The sequence below is a fragment of the Meles meles genome, chromosome 18, assembly GCF_922984935.1.
Source record: "Meles meles chromosome 18, mMelMel3.1 paternal haplotype, whole genome shotgun sequence".
In the NCBI taxonomy this organism is placed as follows: Eukaryota; Metazoa; Chordata; class Mammalia; order Carnivora; family Mustelidae; genus Meles; species Meles meles.
In genome coordinates, this window is record NC_060083.1 from 51,887,183 (window position 1) to 51,906,211 (window position 19,029).

The 19,029-nt window shown below is 37.7% G+C and overlaps 1 protein-coding gene across 1 annotated transcript in view; it reads left to right on the top strand.

Annotated features, from left to right (window-relative positions):
* Positions 1-19,029, top strand: part of CEP112 (centrosomal protein 112) — a 409,934-nt gene that overhangs the window by 83,975 nt on the left and 306,930 nt on the right. The window contains exons 10-12 of the mRNA XM_045984701.1: positions 2,512-2,611; positions 5,852-5,970; positions 10,599-10,742. Coding sequence (XP_045840657.1) covers positions 2,512-2,611; positions 5,852-5,970; positions 10,599-10,742 — 363 coding nt within the window. The remainder of the gene's footprint in view (positions 1-2,511; positions 2,612-5,851; positions 5,971-10,598; positions 10,743-19,029) is intronic.

Here is a 19,029-nt window from a genome sequence, read left to right on the forward strand (position 1 = left end):
ATCCCTGCATCCACTTACTTATGTACTTAGAACAGCCTGGGCTATAAATGGAATTTGCTAAATTAATAATTTGGCAAAAGTTGATCTTTAAACTTCATCTTCTGAACAAATGTGTCCATGTAAGTATCCTGATGGTTGGCCTTGCCCTGTAGTTCTTGTCTGCTTGAAGGCTGCCCTTCTCATAGTCCATAATCCACATGCTGTCATTACCTTTGTAAAAGCTGAAGTAAGACATCAGCTGTAGACATGAGTTTTTCTTTTAGTCTGATGTTCTGTTGGGTTTCTGGAAATTAAAATTTTCTTTTTCATTGGCAAAGGAACTTTTGGGCTTAGTTCTGTTTGGTGTAGACCGCATGCATCGTGACGGGGTAGCACAGAATGTGGGCTTCTTGGTTCACTAGCTCATTGGATTTATGCCTTTCAATGTTGCAGTTTCTTTTTTTTAAAGAAAACTTATTTTTCTTCTTAATGGGCACAGCACCAGTAATAATTAATTTATAGTTATCCCACATGGAATTTGAATGATTAGTATATTTTAGTATTGATTTAAAAAGTTGAGTGATATTTTTATATATTTTAATACATGAAGGTTAATCCAAGTAGAAATTTGGCTTATCCCGTTTCACAGTTTGCCTGATCCTGCTTCCCAAAACTGAGTGACAGAGGTGGTAGCAGGGACTTGAGGCCACGCATCACATACCCAAGCTTTCATAGAAGCTAAAAATATGTTACTATTTAGTCAGGTGTCTATTTGGCTCATTTTCTTTCAAAGCAACAAGAAGGAAACCACTGATTGAAAATTAAAAGGAGAAAAATATATTGAATCCTTTCCCTTCTTCTTTCTTCTTTCCCATTCACATTTTAAAGGCCTGTATTATCTTCTGCTCTTACTAGAATTTTTCCTTAGCTTAAATTGGTTAGATAAAAACAGTTCTCTATCACAAATATGTTAGAGATTTAGTAATGTAATTTTAATATAACATAATTATATATCCAAATGAAATAGAATATATTGATGTATAAGATAAATAAGTATAAAAATATATTTGGAAAATCATGGTAATAGAGTTTGAAATAGGCTTCTTGGTATGTCCGTTACAAAAATCTATTCTAAGAAAAACATTTAATAATAAAATTCTTTCCAGGAATTTCTCTTTTAAAATAAATTCTGCATGAAAAAAGAAAGCAATGCAACTAGTTTGAAATGCCAGGTAAAATATAAATAAAATCCTTGACCTTATGCCAGATTTGGAAAGTATATTCATCAGCTTGTTGCTTAGATGGCATTTTCTAAGTGTCAGGCGTTGGGGAGGAACAAAATTAGAGTGTTTTATCTTTTTGCATACATTCTTTTCCTTTTGTGCTTCTTTATGAACATTAGGACCAAATTAGCTCCTTTTCTTATTTACCAATCATTCTTAGAGGTGGAACTAAAACCGTGAAAGGTAAAGTAAAATGCTCGTAAGAAAAGCACTAAGAAAAAGTTGGTTTGACTTCCAAAAGTTGGAAAGACTGGTGAAGAATGCCCTCTGCCATTTTTTTTTTAAAGCTGAATTTGGTTGGTAGGAAATATACTCCAACGATAAGAAAAGTGGATATTCCTACTCCTGCCTCAGTTTCAATTTGGTTTTCTTTTTCCCCTTTGTTAGCATGTTTTTGTCCTACTTTGTAGCTATTACATTTATGGTTATTTCTCCAGGTTTTCTTTTCATTTTCTTTTCTTTATTTTTTTTTGTGCCTGTATGTATAGATGTATGTAGATGTATAAAATCATACTTAAATCTTATAAAATGATTCATTTAAAACATTTAAAACTTGTGGCACAATATAATTAATGATGGTTTGTAAAAAGTTGGTTTGACTTCCAAAAGTTGGGAAGAAAAATGTTGGAAAAAAATGGTTTATAATTGACATTTTGCATCATTAATTGTACAAAAAATGTAAAATATTTTTACATTTACATCATTAAAATTTTTGACATATTTTGAACTGATTTTTTTGGTTCATGATAGCTAGGTATAAAATAAGCATAATACAGCTCAACTTCCCATGTTTCTGGGGACTCTTGTTATTGTGCATGAAAAAGAAGGGACACCAGAGAAAGGGAGGATCCAGGGACCACTCATCTGAAGGTGTTCTGTCCCAGTGCTGGTGGGGGGGCGGTGGATTGTGCTGTGCCAACAGGCTGATTTTCTGATGGCTTCTCTCTGCTACTTTATGACCCTTTAATCTCTGAATTGCATTTTAGAGAATCACCTAATTTATTATTTATATTCTCAAAAAATTGATCATGAAAATTGGAAGCTGGTAACATATTTCTTTCAGTAATCAGTTATTCTAGTATATTTAATATTTTCTTAGTGCCCTAAAATATAATTTTTACATTTTTTTTGGAAACCACTTATGGGATTAGCTGAGATAGATTTGCAAAAACTATTGTACCTATTTTTAAAAGTTCTGTGTTCTATGTATAAAAAATAGTTTACTAAAACATTTTAAATTCATTTGCAGATTTTAGAAAGAAAGAATAACGAAATAGAAGAATTGAAAACTTTATACAAAAAGAAACAAAATGAAATGGAGGAGACTATTCGAAAACTTGAAAAAAAAGGTGATGTTGTATGGTTACATTAATTTTTTAAAAGCATTCACATTTTATTTTGGTGGCTGTATAAAGTAAAATTTCATTTCTGACCTTTTAGCATGACATAGGGATGTTTATATGGGCTTTCATATAACTGAGAAAAAACTGTGTGTCTGTGTGTGTGTATATTAGGTGTGTAGTATGGGATATATATATATATATATGTGTGTGTGTGTGTGGTGTGGGGGGTATGGGGTATGTGGTATGCATGTGGTGGGGTATGGGGTATGTGTATGTATGTGTACATATCGGGTGTGTGTGTGTATTTGGGTGTGTATGGTATGTGTGTGTGTGTGTGTGTATGGGGTACATGGGTTGTGTGTGTGTGTATGGGGAATGTGTGTATGGTGTGTGTGTGTATGTGTGAGTGTGTGGTTATGTCTGGGGTGGGGTGATGTGGTGATGTGGTGTGTATGTGTGTGTGTGTGCAGGTTTGTGTGTGTATGGGTGGTGGTGACGGCAGGGGTGGTTGGTTTGGTTAAGGAGTTGAAAGAGTCTGTCACTGTTTCTCCCTCTTCCTAACTCTCTCTCATTATTGGACTGGAGCTGCCCTGAGTAGTTTATAGATTAGAGCTTACTGGCCCTCACAGGGAAGTCTAGGGAAATTACTCCTCCTGGTCTAATAAAAATTCATTGCATTAAGTACCTCCTTTAAGCTTTGTGGTATATGCTGGTGTCATGATGGGCAGAATAAACATTTAAGAAATATTCCTCATTTATACTTCCATGACGAAGGAAAAGAAAGCATGTAATCAAGTGTAAAATTGACTGTGACTGTAGGTGAAAACATTGAAATGCAACAGGTAGGCAGAGAGAGTGAGTGTTGAAAGTATGTTTTGGAGAAAGGAACTTTAAAAGTTTTGTAAGATTTGATTAGTTCAAGAGAAGAGCTTCACGAACAGGGGTAGGAATGCTGTGTTGTCCTGTGTGGGAAGGATGCTGCCAAGCTGCCGGGCTGGAGTGGATGTCCTGTGCATTAGAAGAAGGATTGCAAAGGACTAGACATGGGATTGGTCCTGACTTCAGCATGACCTTGAATTTCAGACTTAGAAGTTTCAAGTTTGTCCTGTAGGTGGTGGGGAGTCAGAGAAGATTTTTGAGAGGTGAACTTTAGGACCTCATGTTTTAGAAGAAGTAGCCTGGTCATGGTGGGTGTGCCAAACAAGGCGAGGCTGGCTTCTAGTCTGTTATAATAGAGGCAGCAGGAGGAGAGAGAGAGAGAGAGTGAGAGTGAGAGAGAGAGCGAGAACGAGGGAGAGCACATTCCACTTAATAGAAACATGGACTGTAATCCCTGCCCTGCTGTTCAGGGTCTGCTATATGACATCAGGAAGTTTCTGGGCAATGGCGTACTCGTTATAAAATGGTGAGGTTGGAATAAGTAATATATTAAGTCCCTTCCAACTCAAGGATGTTCTGCTTCCGTGCCTCTGTAACTTTGCTTGTGGGGTCATAAGGACTGGGAGTACCTGAATGATGGCGGGGGTGAAGAGGCTAGTGAGAGTGAAAGGGAAGAAGACATTTTGGAGGGTTTGGTGAATGGTCAGATAGAAGCGATGGGAGAGTTTTCTGTTGAGGGTTTCCATATGGAACTTTCTGGCTTTCTCCCAAACCACCAACCCTGAATGTATCTGAGAGAATGATAATGCCCTTGAAATTTAGGGTGGCAATTACATATATAAGTTGACTAATGAAATGGATATTTTTAGGTTTATTTCCAGCCTTAAATGTTGGTGAAAGTAATTAGAAATTTGTTCAGGTTCTTTTGCCAAATATCAGTGGCTACAAAAATATTTAAAATTTTTTTCTAGGTTTTCGTTTCTTACCCTGATTCAAACCAGGCAATTTAAACATGTCTAAGATTTAAAAATAATATTTCCTAAGGCTTTCTGAATTGCAAACAGATCTTAGTTTTAATTTTGGAATTGTGAAATAAAATGTTGTAGATGCTAAAAACTAATATTAGGTTAACTTGGATTCTCTACCTTTTCCCCTCCTGTGTTGCATAGTTGAGATACATGAGTGAAAGAAGTTTCTATGTAAATGTTTATGAAAATTTTGCAATCTTAAAGTAAGTGAAGGAGAACATATTCAGTAAGCTAGGAAAATAGTACTTTTAAGCAAACGTACAACTAAATTTATTTTACCCTCCAGAATTTATTTTACATGAACATATTAAACAAATTTTCACTTAAATCATTTAAAAGTTCAAAACATTTAAAGTTCAAATCATTTAAAAAAGTTCAAATCATTAAAAAAAAAGAAGATAGAAATTTAAATGATTTATAAGGGAAATGTTTTATATAATTTAAAGACTTTTGTTTCAATAACATAAACCTTGGCAATGATTTTAACATATCTAGGAGCGACGATACATTGAAATGTTGAGTTCCTCTAACTATGTATTCAGGACACATCTTTTTGAGTACTTGCCTGTGTGGCAGTGTTTGTTATGCCTTGTGGATAAAAAGTTGAAACATCTTTCTCCTCAGGAGATAGGCAAGCAAGCCATTATAACGTATAAAGTAATAAGTGATTTATTGGGGAAATAGATGAGGTTTCCTGGGAATGAAGAGGATTTGCTTTCTGGCCCTGCAAGGGGAGAAATCTGGTTGGTGAATGGTTCATGAAGAAGGTGATACTTGAATCGAGATTAAGGTTAAGTAGCGGCTTTTCAACAAGGGAGGGACAGTCATTCCACCTGATAAATAATCAGTCTGGCGTGAATAGATGAAAGATTATGGCCTCGGGAAGCCACAGACAGGTTGGTGTGTTTACAGTACAAGGTTGAAAAGATGGACGTGGTGAGATATGGCCAGGAAGCAGACCATGAGGAGTTGTTTTCCATATTAGAGATTTTTGGCTTTTACCTTTCAGGTGAGGGAAGCTGTAGAAAGATTTCAAGTCTGGGGGTAACAGGGCTGGATTTGCACTATAGAAAGGCCTCTTCACCGCAGTGGAGGACCCGCTGGAAGGGAACGATGTGGAGGCCAGCACACTGTTCAAACTGTCTAGAGAATGAGGAATAATGGTTTCAACAAGGGCTGTGGCGGCAAAAATGGAGAAAGGAAAGAATAAGAGATACTTTAGACAATTGAGAAGACTTGCAGAAAAATGGAGCTATTAACTGGTAAACCATATTTTTGTCATCAGACTCTTACGAGGTAACTAGGATTGGCTTAACTGTGTTTTCATCATTTTTGACAGTTCAGGCCCTTATACGTGACTGTCAAGTTATCAGAGAGACCAAAGAAAACCAGATTACAGAGCTAAAAAAGATATGTGAACAGAGTACAGAATCTCTGAATAATGACTGGGAGAAAAAGGTAAGCGTCATAAAATTGTGATGGAAAGTACAAAGGTTTATGCTTCAGAGGAATACATTTTATTATAAAAATAATGGATGCTCACAGAATATACAGAAAAGTATGAAAAAAGAAAAGAAAATAACATAAAATTCAAGACCAACTGTTTAGAAATAACTACTGTTCATGTTTTGATGTATTTTCTTCTAGAAGTCTAATGGTTTATAAAGTAGTTTTCACTTAGAAAACTTCCTTTTGACCAATTCTTCAATTTCATGTTCTGAATTTTTTGTCATAGCCTATAGCTTTTAAGAAAAATCAGTAGGGACAAAGCAAAAGGATAATTTTTGGAGATTTTACCTTTCTAATTTTGGATTTAGGCCATTGGATCATTTCTTTTCTGAAGTTTCAGATAACACAATATTTATAGTATAAGCTTGTTTTGGTTGTAAACAAAATCAGTAGTGGATGAGTTATTCTTGGAGAAGCATTTAATTAAGAAACACTTTCATATAAATTGACAGTGTCATAAAAATACTTCTTATGGACAAATCTCACATACATATAGTACTTTCACTTAAACCCTTAGCTATTAGCTCAAATTACAGTATGTGTTTAAAATAAAGTATGTCACTTCTTTTGAGGTATTCTCTCATAAAGATTTTGTTTACTCATATTCTCTCGATTATGGTCTGGGTTCAGAATGTTTTACTGAAAGTTATAAATGCCTTTGCAAGCAGATACTGTTGGTCTGAATGCGTCTTGGTGATGGCAGCTTAGATCAAGTCTGGGAAGTACACTGCAGATATAGCAGGATGTGGAAAGTTAGCTCTTTTCTGGTTTTATTTTGTCAATTTATGTGATTTTTCCTCTTTTTCACGTTTCGGTTTTACCTTTTCTATAAATCTGGCATATTTTTATGTTTGTTGCAGGTGCATTTCATACCTAGCAGGACCCCTTCCTCAAGCCTCACCTTCTGTCACAACCCTGCACTTCTTCTTATATTTTGGACTGGCTTCACAGAACTTTCCCAGTTTTCTGACTCTGTCATGCTGGTTCTAATCTGTGGGCCTTTAAAAATATTGAATATGATTCACACACTATAAAATCCATCCTCTTAAAGTGTATATACAGTTCAGTGGTTTTCATTATATTTACAAAATTGCATGACCATCATCACTATCTAATTTCTAGGCATTTCTGTCATCCCAGAGAGAAACCGATTGTCAGTCACTTCCTGTTTCCCTTTCCTCCATGCTCTTACAGCCACTAATCCATTTTCTGTCTCTAGAGTTTGGCCGATAGAGTCACATACTGTATGGCATTTTGTGACTCACTTCTCTCACTTACCATGTTTTTAAGTTTCATCATGTTGTGGCATGAATCAAGAGTTCAGTCAGCATTAAGGCTGAATAATGTATTGAATGGACGTACCACATTTTGTTTATCCATTCTTCAGTTGATGGGCATTCGAACTGATTCCATTTTTTGATGTTATGAGTAATGCTGCTATGAAAATTTGTGTACGAGTTTTTGTGTGGACATATGTTTTCATTTCTCTTGGCTATCATATGGGGAAAACCACTGCCCGTGTTTTCCCTCACTCATACACTCGTTATACTTCTGACTCCAGATATGTGAGTTTATTACATATCAAGCAATTTTCTTGGATGCCACCTGGATGTCCTGTCATTCAACTAAATTTGACACTCTTTGCCTAGAGTTAGTAAGTATCAGAGCCTACAACGTCAGGGCTAAATCCCACAAGACTGCCTCCACTTCAGATGTCAATCAAAAGTCCCAGGCTGTTACCGTACTTCTCACCAAACAGCTGTAAATAGGAGTACCGTGAAACCTTTCATGGGTTCTGTGATTTGCTGGAATAACTCACAGAACTTATGGAAACATTACTTATATTTACTGTTTTATAAGGCATATTATAGTAGATGTTGGTAAATAGCCAGACCAAAAGATACACAGGGCTAGGTACGTGGATAGGGACACAGGGTTTCCATGTCCTGTCCTGGCACACCACTCCCTGAGTTCTTCCACGTGTTCACCAACCTAGAATCTCTCCAAACCCAAACTTTTGGGATTTTTAGGGAGGCCTTATTAGGCAGGCACAAGCAATGGTAAACTTAATTTCAGCCACTTGCCCCTTCCCAGAGGATGGGGAATGGGGCTGAAAGTTATAAGCTTCTAATTGCGTGGCTTGACCATCTGGGTCACCAACCTCCATCCCAAAGCTATCCAAGAGCCCATCCAAAGTTGCCTCACTAGAACAACACACACTCCTATCACCCAGGAAAGTCTAAGGGATTTAGGAGCTCTAGGCCAGGAATCAGGGTCAAAGTCCAAATATTAGACCAAAAGACGCTCCTAGTGCTCTTATCACTTAGGACATTACAGGGATTTTAGCTCTAGGCCAGGAACTGGGGGCAGAGACCAATATGTATATTTTCTGTTATTTCACAGGTGTACCCCTAGGAGTGGAATCTCTGGGTTATATGGTGATTCTGTGTTTAACATTTCAAGGAACTGCCTGACTGTTTTCCAGAGTGCCTGCACCATTAACCTGTGGGCTTTTACAATACTTCTCCATCTATTTAGACAGATTGCTAGGTTCTCTGGGTCCTTTCTAGCATGAGGAAACTACAGGGTTAAATGTCCGAGCGAAGGACCCACATGTGGGATGCTGGGAAGGCCTCTTGCATCCCCCGTACCCATTGCCAAACCCTGGCTAAAAAGATGGTAGATCTCCTCCTTATCATACACCTGTTTGATCCTCAGGCATGTCAGCCAAATTAGAGCATACGTGTTTCTGGCAGGATCATGTTTGCCCTTGAAGTCTTAACTCTAAGTTCCCTGGGTGAGATAACTTGGGCTGACTTACAGGCACTCCATTAACAGGCCGTCCCCTTGTAACTCACTTGTGGGATGCACCCCGAGAAACCATGCTATGCTAATGGACTGCTAGATGACAGAGATTTGCAGCATTGAGTAGGCGTATGTCCTAGGACCTCTGGGAGACCCCAAACGTAAAGAAACCACTGCAACATATGTAAGACCGCAGAATTCGAAGTGACCTTTCGATCGCTTTGTCAGAGTTACGACCTAGGTCAGTCCACGGCAGTGAAATTTAGGTGCTGTGGGCCTGGCCACATTCATGTGCCCGCTCAGACTGACTTCTGAGCGGCAGACATAACGCCAGTTTAAACATAGACTTTGGCAAAAATTATAAACCCAACATACCAGGGATTTGTGGGGCGGCTCAGAAATAGCCCAAACTGCATATGTGAAATCTGTGAAACTCGAGTGTGGTTATTAAATCTTTATTATTAAATAAATATTAAATTTTATTATTTATTATTAAATCTTTTGTGTGGCTATTACTCAGCCATCCCCACTTTTCCTGGTCAGCTAGAAGTGAGAAGAGTTACTGGGGCCCTTGCCAGAAAGGAGCACAGTTCCTGCCCGCATTCTGCCTCCCCTTCCCACCATGTCTCAGGGGTTTCCCTCTCAGTTCAGTATCTTTCCTGTCAAGTCAGAATCTCTATGCATATGTTATATCCTCGTCTCTCCTGGTCATGACTGGGAAATCAAATCTGTCTTGGAAATCCTTCTGGATGTCTTTCCTCCCCACTTAAGGAGCAATCCTAGGGTTAGGTGTGGGGATAGGAGTTAGACTCAGAATTCACTCCCATTAAGATAAATAAAGGAATATCCCCAGCCTGGGAGCAGATTTTTAACTCCTTTTGGAAGCTATCCACTGAACTGTGTTCTCTTTACCTTAGTTAAATAGATTATTTTGGGCCTTCATCCATTTAAACAGTGGATACATAATCTTTATAAAAACCTGTATTCAGGAGGACACGTAGTATACATTTCTACTTAGTGAACTCTTTCCCTTTTTGATTTATAAATGCTATCCTTTGTATAGATTATGAAATGGGTAAAAATAATTCCTTGTTGGGTTAGGGTGAAAGGGAAAGCATTTTTAACACTACTCTTGTGCAAAATTTGGTGCAAAGGAGATGGAAATTCCGAAAGTCAGATAATATTCCTGGTCAATAACAATATTATAAATATTTCTGTTTCCTGATTTTAGGCAAACACCAGTGTTTTTCAGCCAAGGCATTGTGTTATCTGTATGATTTATTTACTATTTCTACCTGAGGTGGATAATTCCCTTTAATATTTGTTTATTCATTGGGATTTTCAGCTAAGGGAAGTCAAGAAAAAATTGTTTCTTTTTTCTTTTTTTAAAGATTTACTCGTTTATTTTAGAGAGGGAGTGGGGTTAGGAGCAGTGGGAGAGAAAGAGAGAGAATCACAAGCAGACTTCCTGCTCGGCATGGAGCCCAATGCATGTGTCTGTCTCATGACCCTAAGGTCATGACCTGAGCAGAAATCAAGAGTTGGATGCTTAACCGACTGAGCTACCCAGGTGCCCCGAAAAAAATTGTTTCATAATTATGCTCCATATAACCTCTTTACTTGGAATATTTATTTATGAGTTTTATATCTTTTGTTGTTCAGGTCACCAAATAAATAAATAGAGAAAAATAGGAAAACATTTTTTTCTGAATTGCAAAGTAGGCTCTTCCATAGTAATAGTGAAAGGGTCACTTCTTAAATTCACTGTGTAGCTCCACAATGCCGTCGCAGAAATGGAGAAGGAAAAGTTTGATCTTCAAAAGCGGCACACAGAAAATATTCAAGAATTGCTCGAGGACACAAATGTGCGTCTGAATAAAATGGAGAGTGAATACATGGCGCAGACGCAGTCCACAGTGAGTCTTTGTTGCCCTTTGCCCTTTCTTGCTGCTCCTGCTAACCATCCTGTTAATCTCCATGACTCCATGCTTCCTTGATGTATGCAGTGCATGAATAAATGTGTTACAGAATTTAAAAAAGCATTTTACCTTCTGACTTGATATAGAATTATACATGACAATGGACAGTCTCTTGAAGTCTGCTGTGGGATTTCACTCTGGATTGTTCACTGACACTTTTTTTTCCTTAACCCCCAGAAGCCTTTACAAATCTTGTTTCTTGCTTTGTTGTTGTCATTGTTGTTAACTGACTTTCAGTCTAGCGACCCTTCCTTCCCTCCTTACTTCATTCCTCCCTCCTTCCCTCCCTCTCTTTCTCTCCCTTCCTCCTCTTTCTCTCTCCTTCTCCTTTCCTTCCTTCCTTCCTTCCTTCTTCCCTTCCTACCCCTTCCCCTCCCTTCCTTTTCTTCCCCTCCTTTCCTTTCCCTCCCTTCCTCCCTCCCTTCCTTCCTTCCTTCCTTCCTTCCTTCCTTCCTTCCTTCCTTCTTTCTTTTTGTTTCATTTCAACTTGATTGAGGGACCAGACCCAGATATCACATGGGTAAACCACAAAAGTTCCCTTTCTGAGAGGATGCAGAAGGAAGTCCCCAGAGTATACAGGAGAGAGACCAGTCACTTTCCCGAGGAAAGATGAAGGAGTCTCCTCAAGGCCACCTCAGGGAGCACGTGGTGGTGGAGGACAGGTCTGAGAGAGTGAGCATCTTCAGCCTTTGAGAAGGTTAACTGACTTCCTGAAGTACATAAGTCTGAAACGGGTAGGCTCATGGATACGTGGACTGGGCTCCTCAGATCTGAGGCACGTACACCTCATCCATTTTGTTCCGAGTATATGGTACGAGCTTACAGAACTGTAGAGCCTTGTGTCCTAGGCAAGAACCCAGTTCTCATTTTCCACTGACAGTCTACCCAGGCCAGCCTGGCTGGGCCCCGTACTTCCCTTGAATTTAAAGCTGTGGAATTTGAACGAGAGTCAGTTACTCAGGCTTATCTTGGAGACCCCTAGACCAGTTCTACAGCTTGTCTCACAGAGTTAAAGAAATGGGAAGCAGGATCCGTGGTGACTTGGAACTTGGGCTTTAGGGTCTTGGGTTCAAAACCCACCTTGAGTGCCATGTGGATTCTTCACGTGTTAATTTTCCTCATCTGTTAGATAGGCTAACTGTAGTACAGTGTAATAGATGTTGTTGAAAAATTTTTTTAAAAGATTTTATTTATTTATTTGAGAGAGAGAGAGAGATAGTGAACGAGAGAGACAGAGAATGCATTCCAGGTGGAGAGGCAGAAGGAGAGGAAGAAACACTCCCCGCTGGGCAGGAAGCCTGACACAGAGCTCGATCCCAGGATCTCAGGATCATAACCTGAGCTGAAGGGAGACACTTAACTGACTGAGCCACCCAGGCATCCCTGTTGGAAAATTTTAATAAATTAATATGCATAAATTAAGTTACATAATAAGTGCTCAATAGATAATTTTTAAATACTATGTTTGAAAATGTAACATACAAGAATGATAATCAAGGGAGACGTATAAATGAGAAAATGATCAAGAAGTTGATCAACATTTGCTCAAAGATGGCAGGTTGAAGATTGTGTGGGCCTCCATCCCCTCCCACAAAAATGATAGTAAAGGGATATAGAAAAAGGCGTAAACCCAGACGGACAAAGAGCATTTGGCAGTAATAAAATTTGTGGAGTTGGAAAAGCAGTGGTGGGTGAATTGAAACTGACCAGTTCAAGAAAGCGGAACCCTAAATCAGCACTGAAGAAATCCGCAAGCAAGCTGGGTGACACTGGGGGTTCTCACATAGAGGCTCAGGACTTGTCCGCACCGGTCACCTCCGGAAGAGGAGGTGCAAATGGTGCTTCAACACATTGGATTCCTAGAAAGTTTGCTGAAGAAGCAGCTGGATGAATAAATAAATAAAAATTTTTAAAAAGTCTTTAAAAGGGCGCCTGGATGGCTCAGTGGGTTAAGCCTCTGCCTTCGGCTCAGGTCATGATCCCAGGGTGCCGGGATCGAGCCCCACATCAGGCTCTCTGCTCAGTGGGGAGCCTGCTTCTTCCTCTCTCTCTCTCTCTCTCTGCCTGCCTCTCTGCCTACTTGTGATCTCTGTCAAATTAAAAAAAAAAAAAAAAAAGAAGCAGCAGCTAGATATTGACTGGGTGCTGGACACAAATGGCTTTATCATACTACTCCTTCTGCTTTTGTATATGTTTGAAATGTCCCATAATAAAACTATTTTAATGATAAAATCAACAAACAAAACCAACCAGATCTTTCTATCCCCTCTCCTACCTCCTCTATGAAGCCTGGGATCCTAGCAAAGACATGAGGGTATTTTCTGAAGAGATTTCTTACCACTGCAGTTCTCAAAGTATGGTGAGCACATCCTGGGGAGTCCTTGAGGCTCTTTAGAATCCTTTGAGTGGCCAGACTGAAACTCTATGAAATTGAAATTCCACCCCCTTAATAAAGGAAAACATCAAAAACTCAGGTCATTTATAAGGGGAAACTATGAAGCTTCCCTCAGATTTTCTCACCTCAGTATTTGATACCAGAAGACAATAGAACAACACTGAAAGAAAAACATGAGAAGTGTGGCCTTAAGCAATTTTTACATATAGAGGATATGAGCAGTTTTGAACATCAACAAATATCTTTGACTTATTTATAAAAGCATTTATATACAGAGTTTCAATCTTCCAGAGGTGACCGGTGCTGACAAGTCCTGAGGCATTTACAAAGGAACCCAAGGAAATATCAGAGGAATCCATGTGATAATCTGGGAACAGCATTTCAGGCAGAAGGAACAGCCAGTGCAAAGATCCTGACACTGGGATGCATTGGGCAAATTCAGAGAACAGCAAGGGGGCAGTGTAGACCTAGCACTGGGAGCAGAAGGAGGCATGGTAGGAAAAGCAGGGCACAAATCAGAGAAAGCTGTGTAGACCATTGTGATTGATTTTTTTTTTTAAACAGATTTACTGAGGTATAATTTATATATTACAAAATGATTTTAAAGTGTATAATTCAGTGAATTTTTAGTATATTTGTATTGAATCTTTAATGAGTTGAGCACATGGACATGATTCCATCTGACTAATATTTTAAACATGGTTCTCTCGCCCTGTGCGGAGAAAAAAAGTGTGAGGGACAAGAATGGGAGCAGGGAGACTGATTAGGAAGCTATTATTGTAGTCTAGGTAAGAGAGGGGCTGGCTTGGACATAGGTATCAGTCAACAAATGATGATGCTAACAAGTACACTGTGGAGGCTAGAGGTAGATCAAATTTACTGGGGTAAAAAGAAAAATTCAAGAACTTATTTTGTGGATAATGACTGTAACGATGTAAACAAAGTCATGAATGAACACCCAATTTAACATCTGAAATACATTTTTTGTCATCTCAGCATCCTAAATTTTTGCAAACATGAATTAAAAACAATAATTTTAAAGTTGAGACTTGTGAAGCATATTGATTGCCCAAAATGCTGACTACATAGTTATATTTTATTAAATAATATACAAGCAAGATCTTTCACACTGGGATTTTTAATTTTTGTACATTTGGGATGTAAAGAAACGTGATGCTTTGGAGCCAAGTGGTCATTATCAAAGAAACCTCATTCTATTTTTAATGAAAGTTGAAGTTAAAAATTAGCATTCAGACCTTGTCATTAGGTAACAGTAAATATAGAGAAAAATGGACAGAGTCTGTCAGCAGGATTGAATTTAAGAATCATCAGAACTAGACAGATCTTGGTGAGCAGCTCCTGATTTAATAATTAAATAAGGTAGAGTTCAAGGCATGGCTTAAGATGAAAGACGGGACTGTCACTGAGAATTAGTTTCTCAGTTTTGTTGTTCTTTCAGGCTCTTTCTTTCTTTCTTTTTTTGTTGAGTCTTGTTTCATTGCCATTTGTTGTAAGCAGATACTTCTATAGATTACATTAGACTTCTTTTGGTATTGGCAGGGATTTCCTAGTGTGAAATTCATAATTAAAATATGTAAGCATTGAATTTTTAAGACAATGTATTAGAACTTATACATATGAAAATTATAGCTGAATTATTAGGTGCTTGGGGAGGTGACAGCTGTAAAATATAGGGCTCTATTCCTATCAACACTTAGACACACTGAAAGCCTGTGGATGACTTTGTTGCAATTTTAGGCTCTGTTAGTGGAATTCTTTACCTTATTTTGTATTATGAATCCTGCTGGCTATCTTGTAAAGTCTATGTAGTCCTTCTCAGAAAAATATATTTAGGTTTAATAAAATATTAAAATTATAAAGAGAAGAAATTTTATTGAGTTATAATTATCAAAATATTAAACAAAGTTTTGATAAAGTAATATATGTTTCTAAACTAATGCAATAAATATCAAGATTTAGGGGGCCTGATAACTTCTAATTTATGAATACGATGAAGATAAACAATATTTAGTGATTATCCCAAACTATGATGGACTATAAAAATATCTGTGATATATGATAACTACTTTCATTTTTGACCATATTCTTAGTTGAAGGGAAATGCTGAAGGCCAGTTAGGATAGTGAAAATTAAGATGAGATTTCCTTCTCCATTCTAATTTCCTGACACTCTGAATTGTGTTCATGGACCTGTATCAAGTTTAAGAACCCCAACCTTAAAGAGTATCAAAGGGCCTTCGACACCTGAGAATTTTGTTAGCCATTATTAACTGTTGTTAGTAGAGACATGTGATAATTCATGCAGCTGCTCATCTCCTCTCTGAAATGGCTGGAATTTGTCATTCTGTAGTCGCCACCAGCATTTCTTCTCCCAGCCTCAAAATTATAAAGAAACCCCAAATAGCAGTAGTTCATCATGTTGAATTAAATGACCATTTAAAAAAAAAGTAGATTTTATCTTTTTTAAAAAACAGTATTAGATTTACAGAAAATCTGAGAAGATTGTACACAGTTTCCATATACCCCATCCCAATTTCCTATATTATCATCTTACATTATTTTGGCCCCCTTGTTACAACAAATGAATCAGTAGTGATACATTATTATTAACTAAACTCCATAGTTTATTCAGTTTTCCTTAATTATTATGTAATGTCCTGCTGACCAGGGTCTCATGCAGGACATCACATTACACTTAGTTGTTATGTCTCTCTAGTTTACTATTGGTTGTGACAGTTTCTCAGGCTTTCCTTGTTTCTCATGATCTTGACAGTCTTGAGTAATGTGGGTCAGGCATGTTGTAGGATGCTCCTCTATTGGATTTTGTCTCGTGTTTTTCTTATGATTAGTCTGGGGCTCTGGGTTGAGGCAGTAGGATCCCACAGGTGCAGTGCTGTTCTCATCACATTATATTAGTGGTATGTGAAACTAATGACATCACTTAAAAAAAAAGATTTTATTTATTCATTTGAGAGAGAGCGAAAGTGGGTGCATGTGAGGGGAGGGAGGGGGACAAGCAGACACCTTGTTGAACGCAGAGGCTGACACTGGGTTCCATCTCATGACCCTGGGGTCACGACCTGAGCTGAAATCAAGAGTCGGATCTTAACCAGCTGAGCCACACAGGCGCCCCAGTGACATCACTTTTGATACTAACCTTGATCACCTGGCTGATCAAGGGTAGGGTTTGTTAGGGTTTTCACCCTAAAGTTATTCCCCACATTTTCATACTGTCCTCTTTGGAAGAAAATTGCTCTGTGTAGCCCATGCTTAAGATGTAGGGACTTCGCTCACCATACTTGATGGAGTACCTATATAAATTGTTTGAAGTTTTTCTGCATGGGAGATTTGTCTTTTCTTTCTCATGTATTCATTTATTGAATTGTTTATTTATATCAGTGTGGACTTGGGATATTTATTTAATACTCTGGGTTATAATCCAATATTTCTTCATTTTGTTGCTTAAATTGTTCCAGCTTTGGCCATTGGGAGATCTTTCAGTGGGTTCCTGTTCCCCTTTGACATCTCCCCATCAGTGCAGATACCATGGAGAAGGTATTAGAAAGCAAGATCTGTGTGTTAGGTACACTCATTACTATTGGGGTGTCTTTTCTTTTATGCCCTTTTACCTGACGGAGCAAGGGAGTGAGTGTGCATATACTAACCTGTGTATATATGCATTTCTATAAATATTTCTATATGTAATCATCTCTATCTAAACACATTTTTTTACTTATATCAGTAACTCAAATAAATTACCACATGGATTGTTCTAGCCTCTTCCCATTGTGTGTCTGTAAATTCTTAATCCAACAGTGGAAACTTGACATCTACCATCCTCCTTCATTGTTACTTAATTGTTCCATTCCCATATACATGTATACTGGTATCAGAGTTATTAATCCATAACCCATGGGAACCAACTTAGAGTGCAGTGCTCGTGAGAGTTCTTTTTTGCTTTTGGTCTTACAGGCTCCACTCATTTTAAAATTGCTTAGGCTATCACTTTTACCCTATCCCTTCAATGAGTTTTTTCATGTAATATAACTAGATTTTCTTGTCAGTCTGCATTTCTTCCCAATTCTTAAGTGATTTTTAAAATTTGCATAACATAGAGTTCATTTTTTGTGCTTTAACATTCCATTGGTTTGACGAGTGGATCTTCTCATGTATCCTTCATTATAGTGTCGTACATATTTTCACTGTTCTGAAAATCACCTGTGCTTTACTCTGTTCATCCCTTGCCCCTCTCCCTAGAATCCCTGGGAACCACTGATCTTTTTTTACTGTTTGCCTAGTTTTGTCTTTTTCAAAATGTCATGTAATTGGAATCAAACAGCATGTGTCCCTTTCAGACTGGTTTCTTTCACTAAATAATTATACCAGTAAGGATTCTTCATGTGTTTTTGTGGCTTGAAAACTCATTTCTTTGTCTTGCTGAATAACATTCAGTTATATGGATGTACCGTACTTTTACTCATTTATCTACTGAATGACATCTTGTTTATGTCATTTTTTGGCAATGATGACTAGAGCTGTTATCAGTATTCACTTAACAGAGTTTTGCGTGGGCATAGGTTTCAAATCAATTGTGACTCATATCATTTGCAAATTTGCTGCAGGAAGTGTAACCAAAATAAATCAGTGCATATATATGTGCCATAAAATATTTATGGAAGTGTTAATAAGCAACATTATTTTTAATAGCCAGACACTGAAAACAACCATCAATAAATGGATAAATTATTTTATGTACATTCACACAAGGGAGAACTATATATAGCAATGAAAAAGTTTTAATTACTGATATACCCCATGACATGGATGAATCGCTCAGACATACAATGTACATGATGAAGCCTGACCCAAAACAGTGCTCTATGATTCCATTTATAGGAAACTCAACAAAGCCAAAGTTAATTTTTTTGTGATGAAAGTCAGAATAGTGGTTGCCTGTGCAGAGAGGATGACCAATAAGGCTTCCGAATGGCTGGTAATGTTTACATCTTATAGTGGCTCATGGGTGTTTTCAGTTTGTAAATAATGATTAACGTGTGTGCTTAAGATGTGTATGCCTTTTTGTCATATTTCAATAAATTTATGAAATAAGATAAAATATGTCACTCTTTTTACCACTGGAAATAGTTGCTGAGTTACTAACCCTTTCTAATTTTTATCTCCTATAGGATTTCAGATGTTTGGGTGTAAAATTCCAACATTTGTATCTCCAGTCCTTATGTCTTATTCTAGCATAACCGAAGGCCCATTGGTTATTTTATAATTTCCTAATAACTTGTTGAAAATCTTGTCTTATATTTCCTACCAAAATAATACTCTTTGCTGAGCTTTCTCTTAATTCCCAATGTGCTATAATTCTCTTGGCATATTAGATTTTGAGCCTGGAAGATTTTGAATTCTTGCCATTTGTCATCTCCTTTACTTGGTATTTTATTTAATCATACTATTTACTACTCCAAAAATTTTCTTGGGTCTTCTCTCTTCCCTTCTGTTTCCACAGCTACCAGTTGAGTTCAGGCCATTGTTGCCTCATTCCAAGACCCTTCTAGTAACCCACTAGTTGCTCTCCCTGTCTTCTCTTGTTCCATACCCCACAAATGCAGTTTGTCCATTTACCCATGATCGAGAACTTTAGTTACTAATCTAATGCCTATTATAACTTCTACTTATAAGCCATGCCCATTCAAGAACTCCAACCTCATCTTCCGAGTGCCACCTTTGAGTTCACAATGTGGGAAGGTATTCTTGGCACACAAGGTAATTTGTTTGTCATTAACTATACAGTTACTTG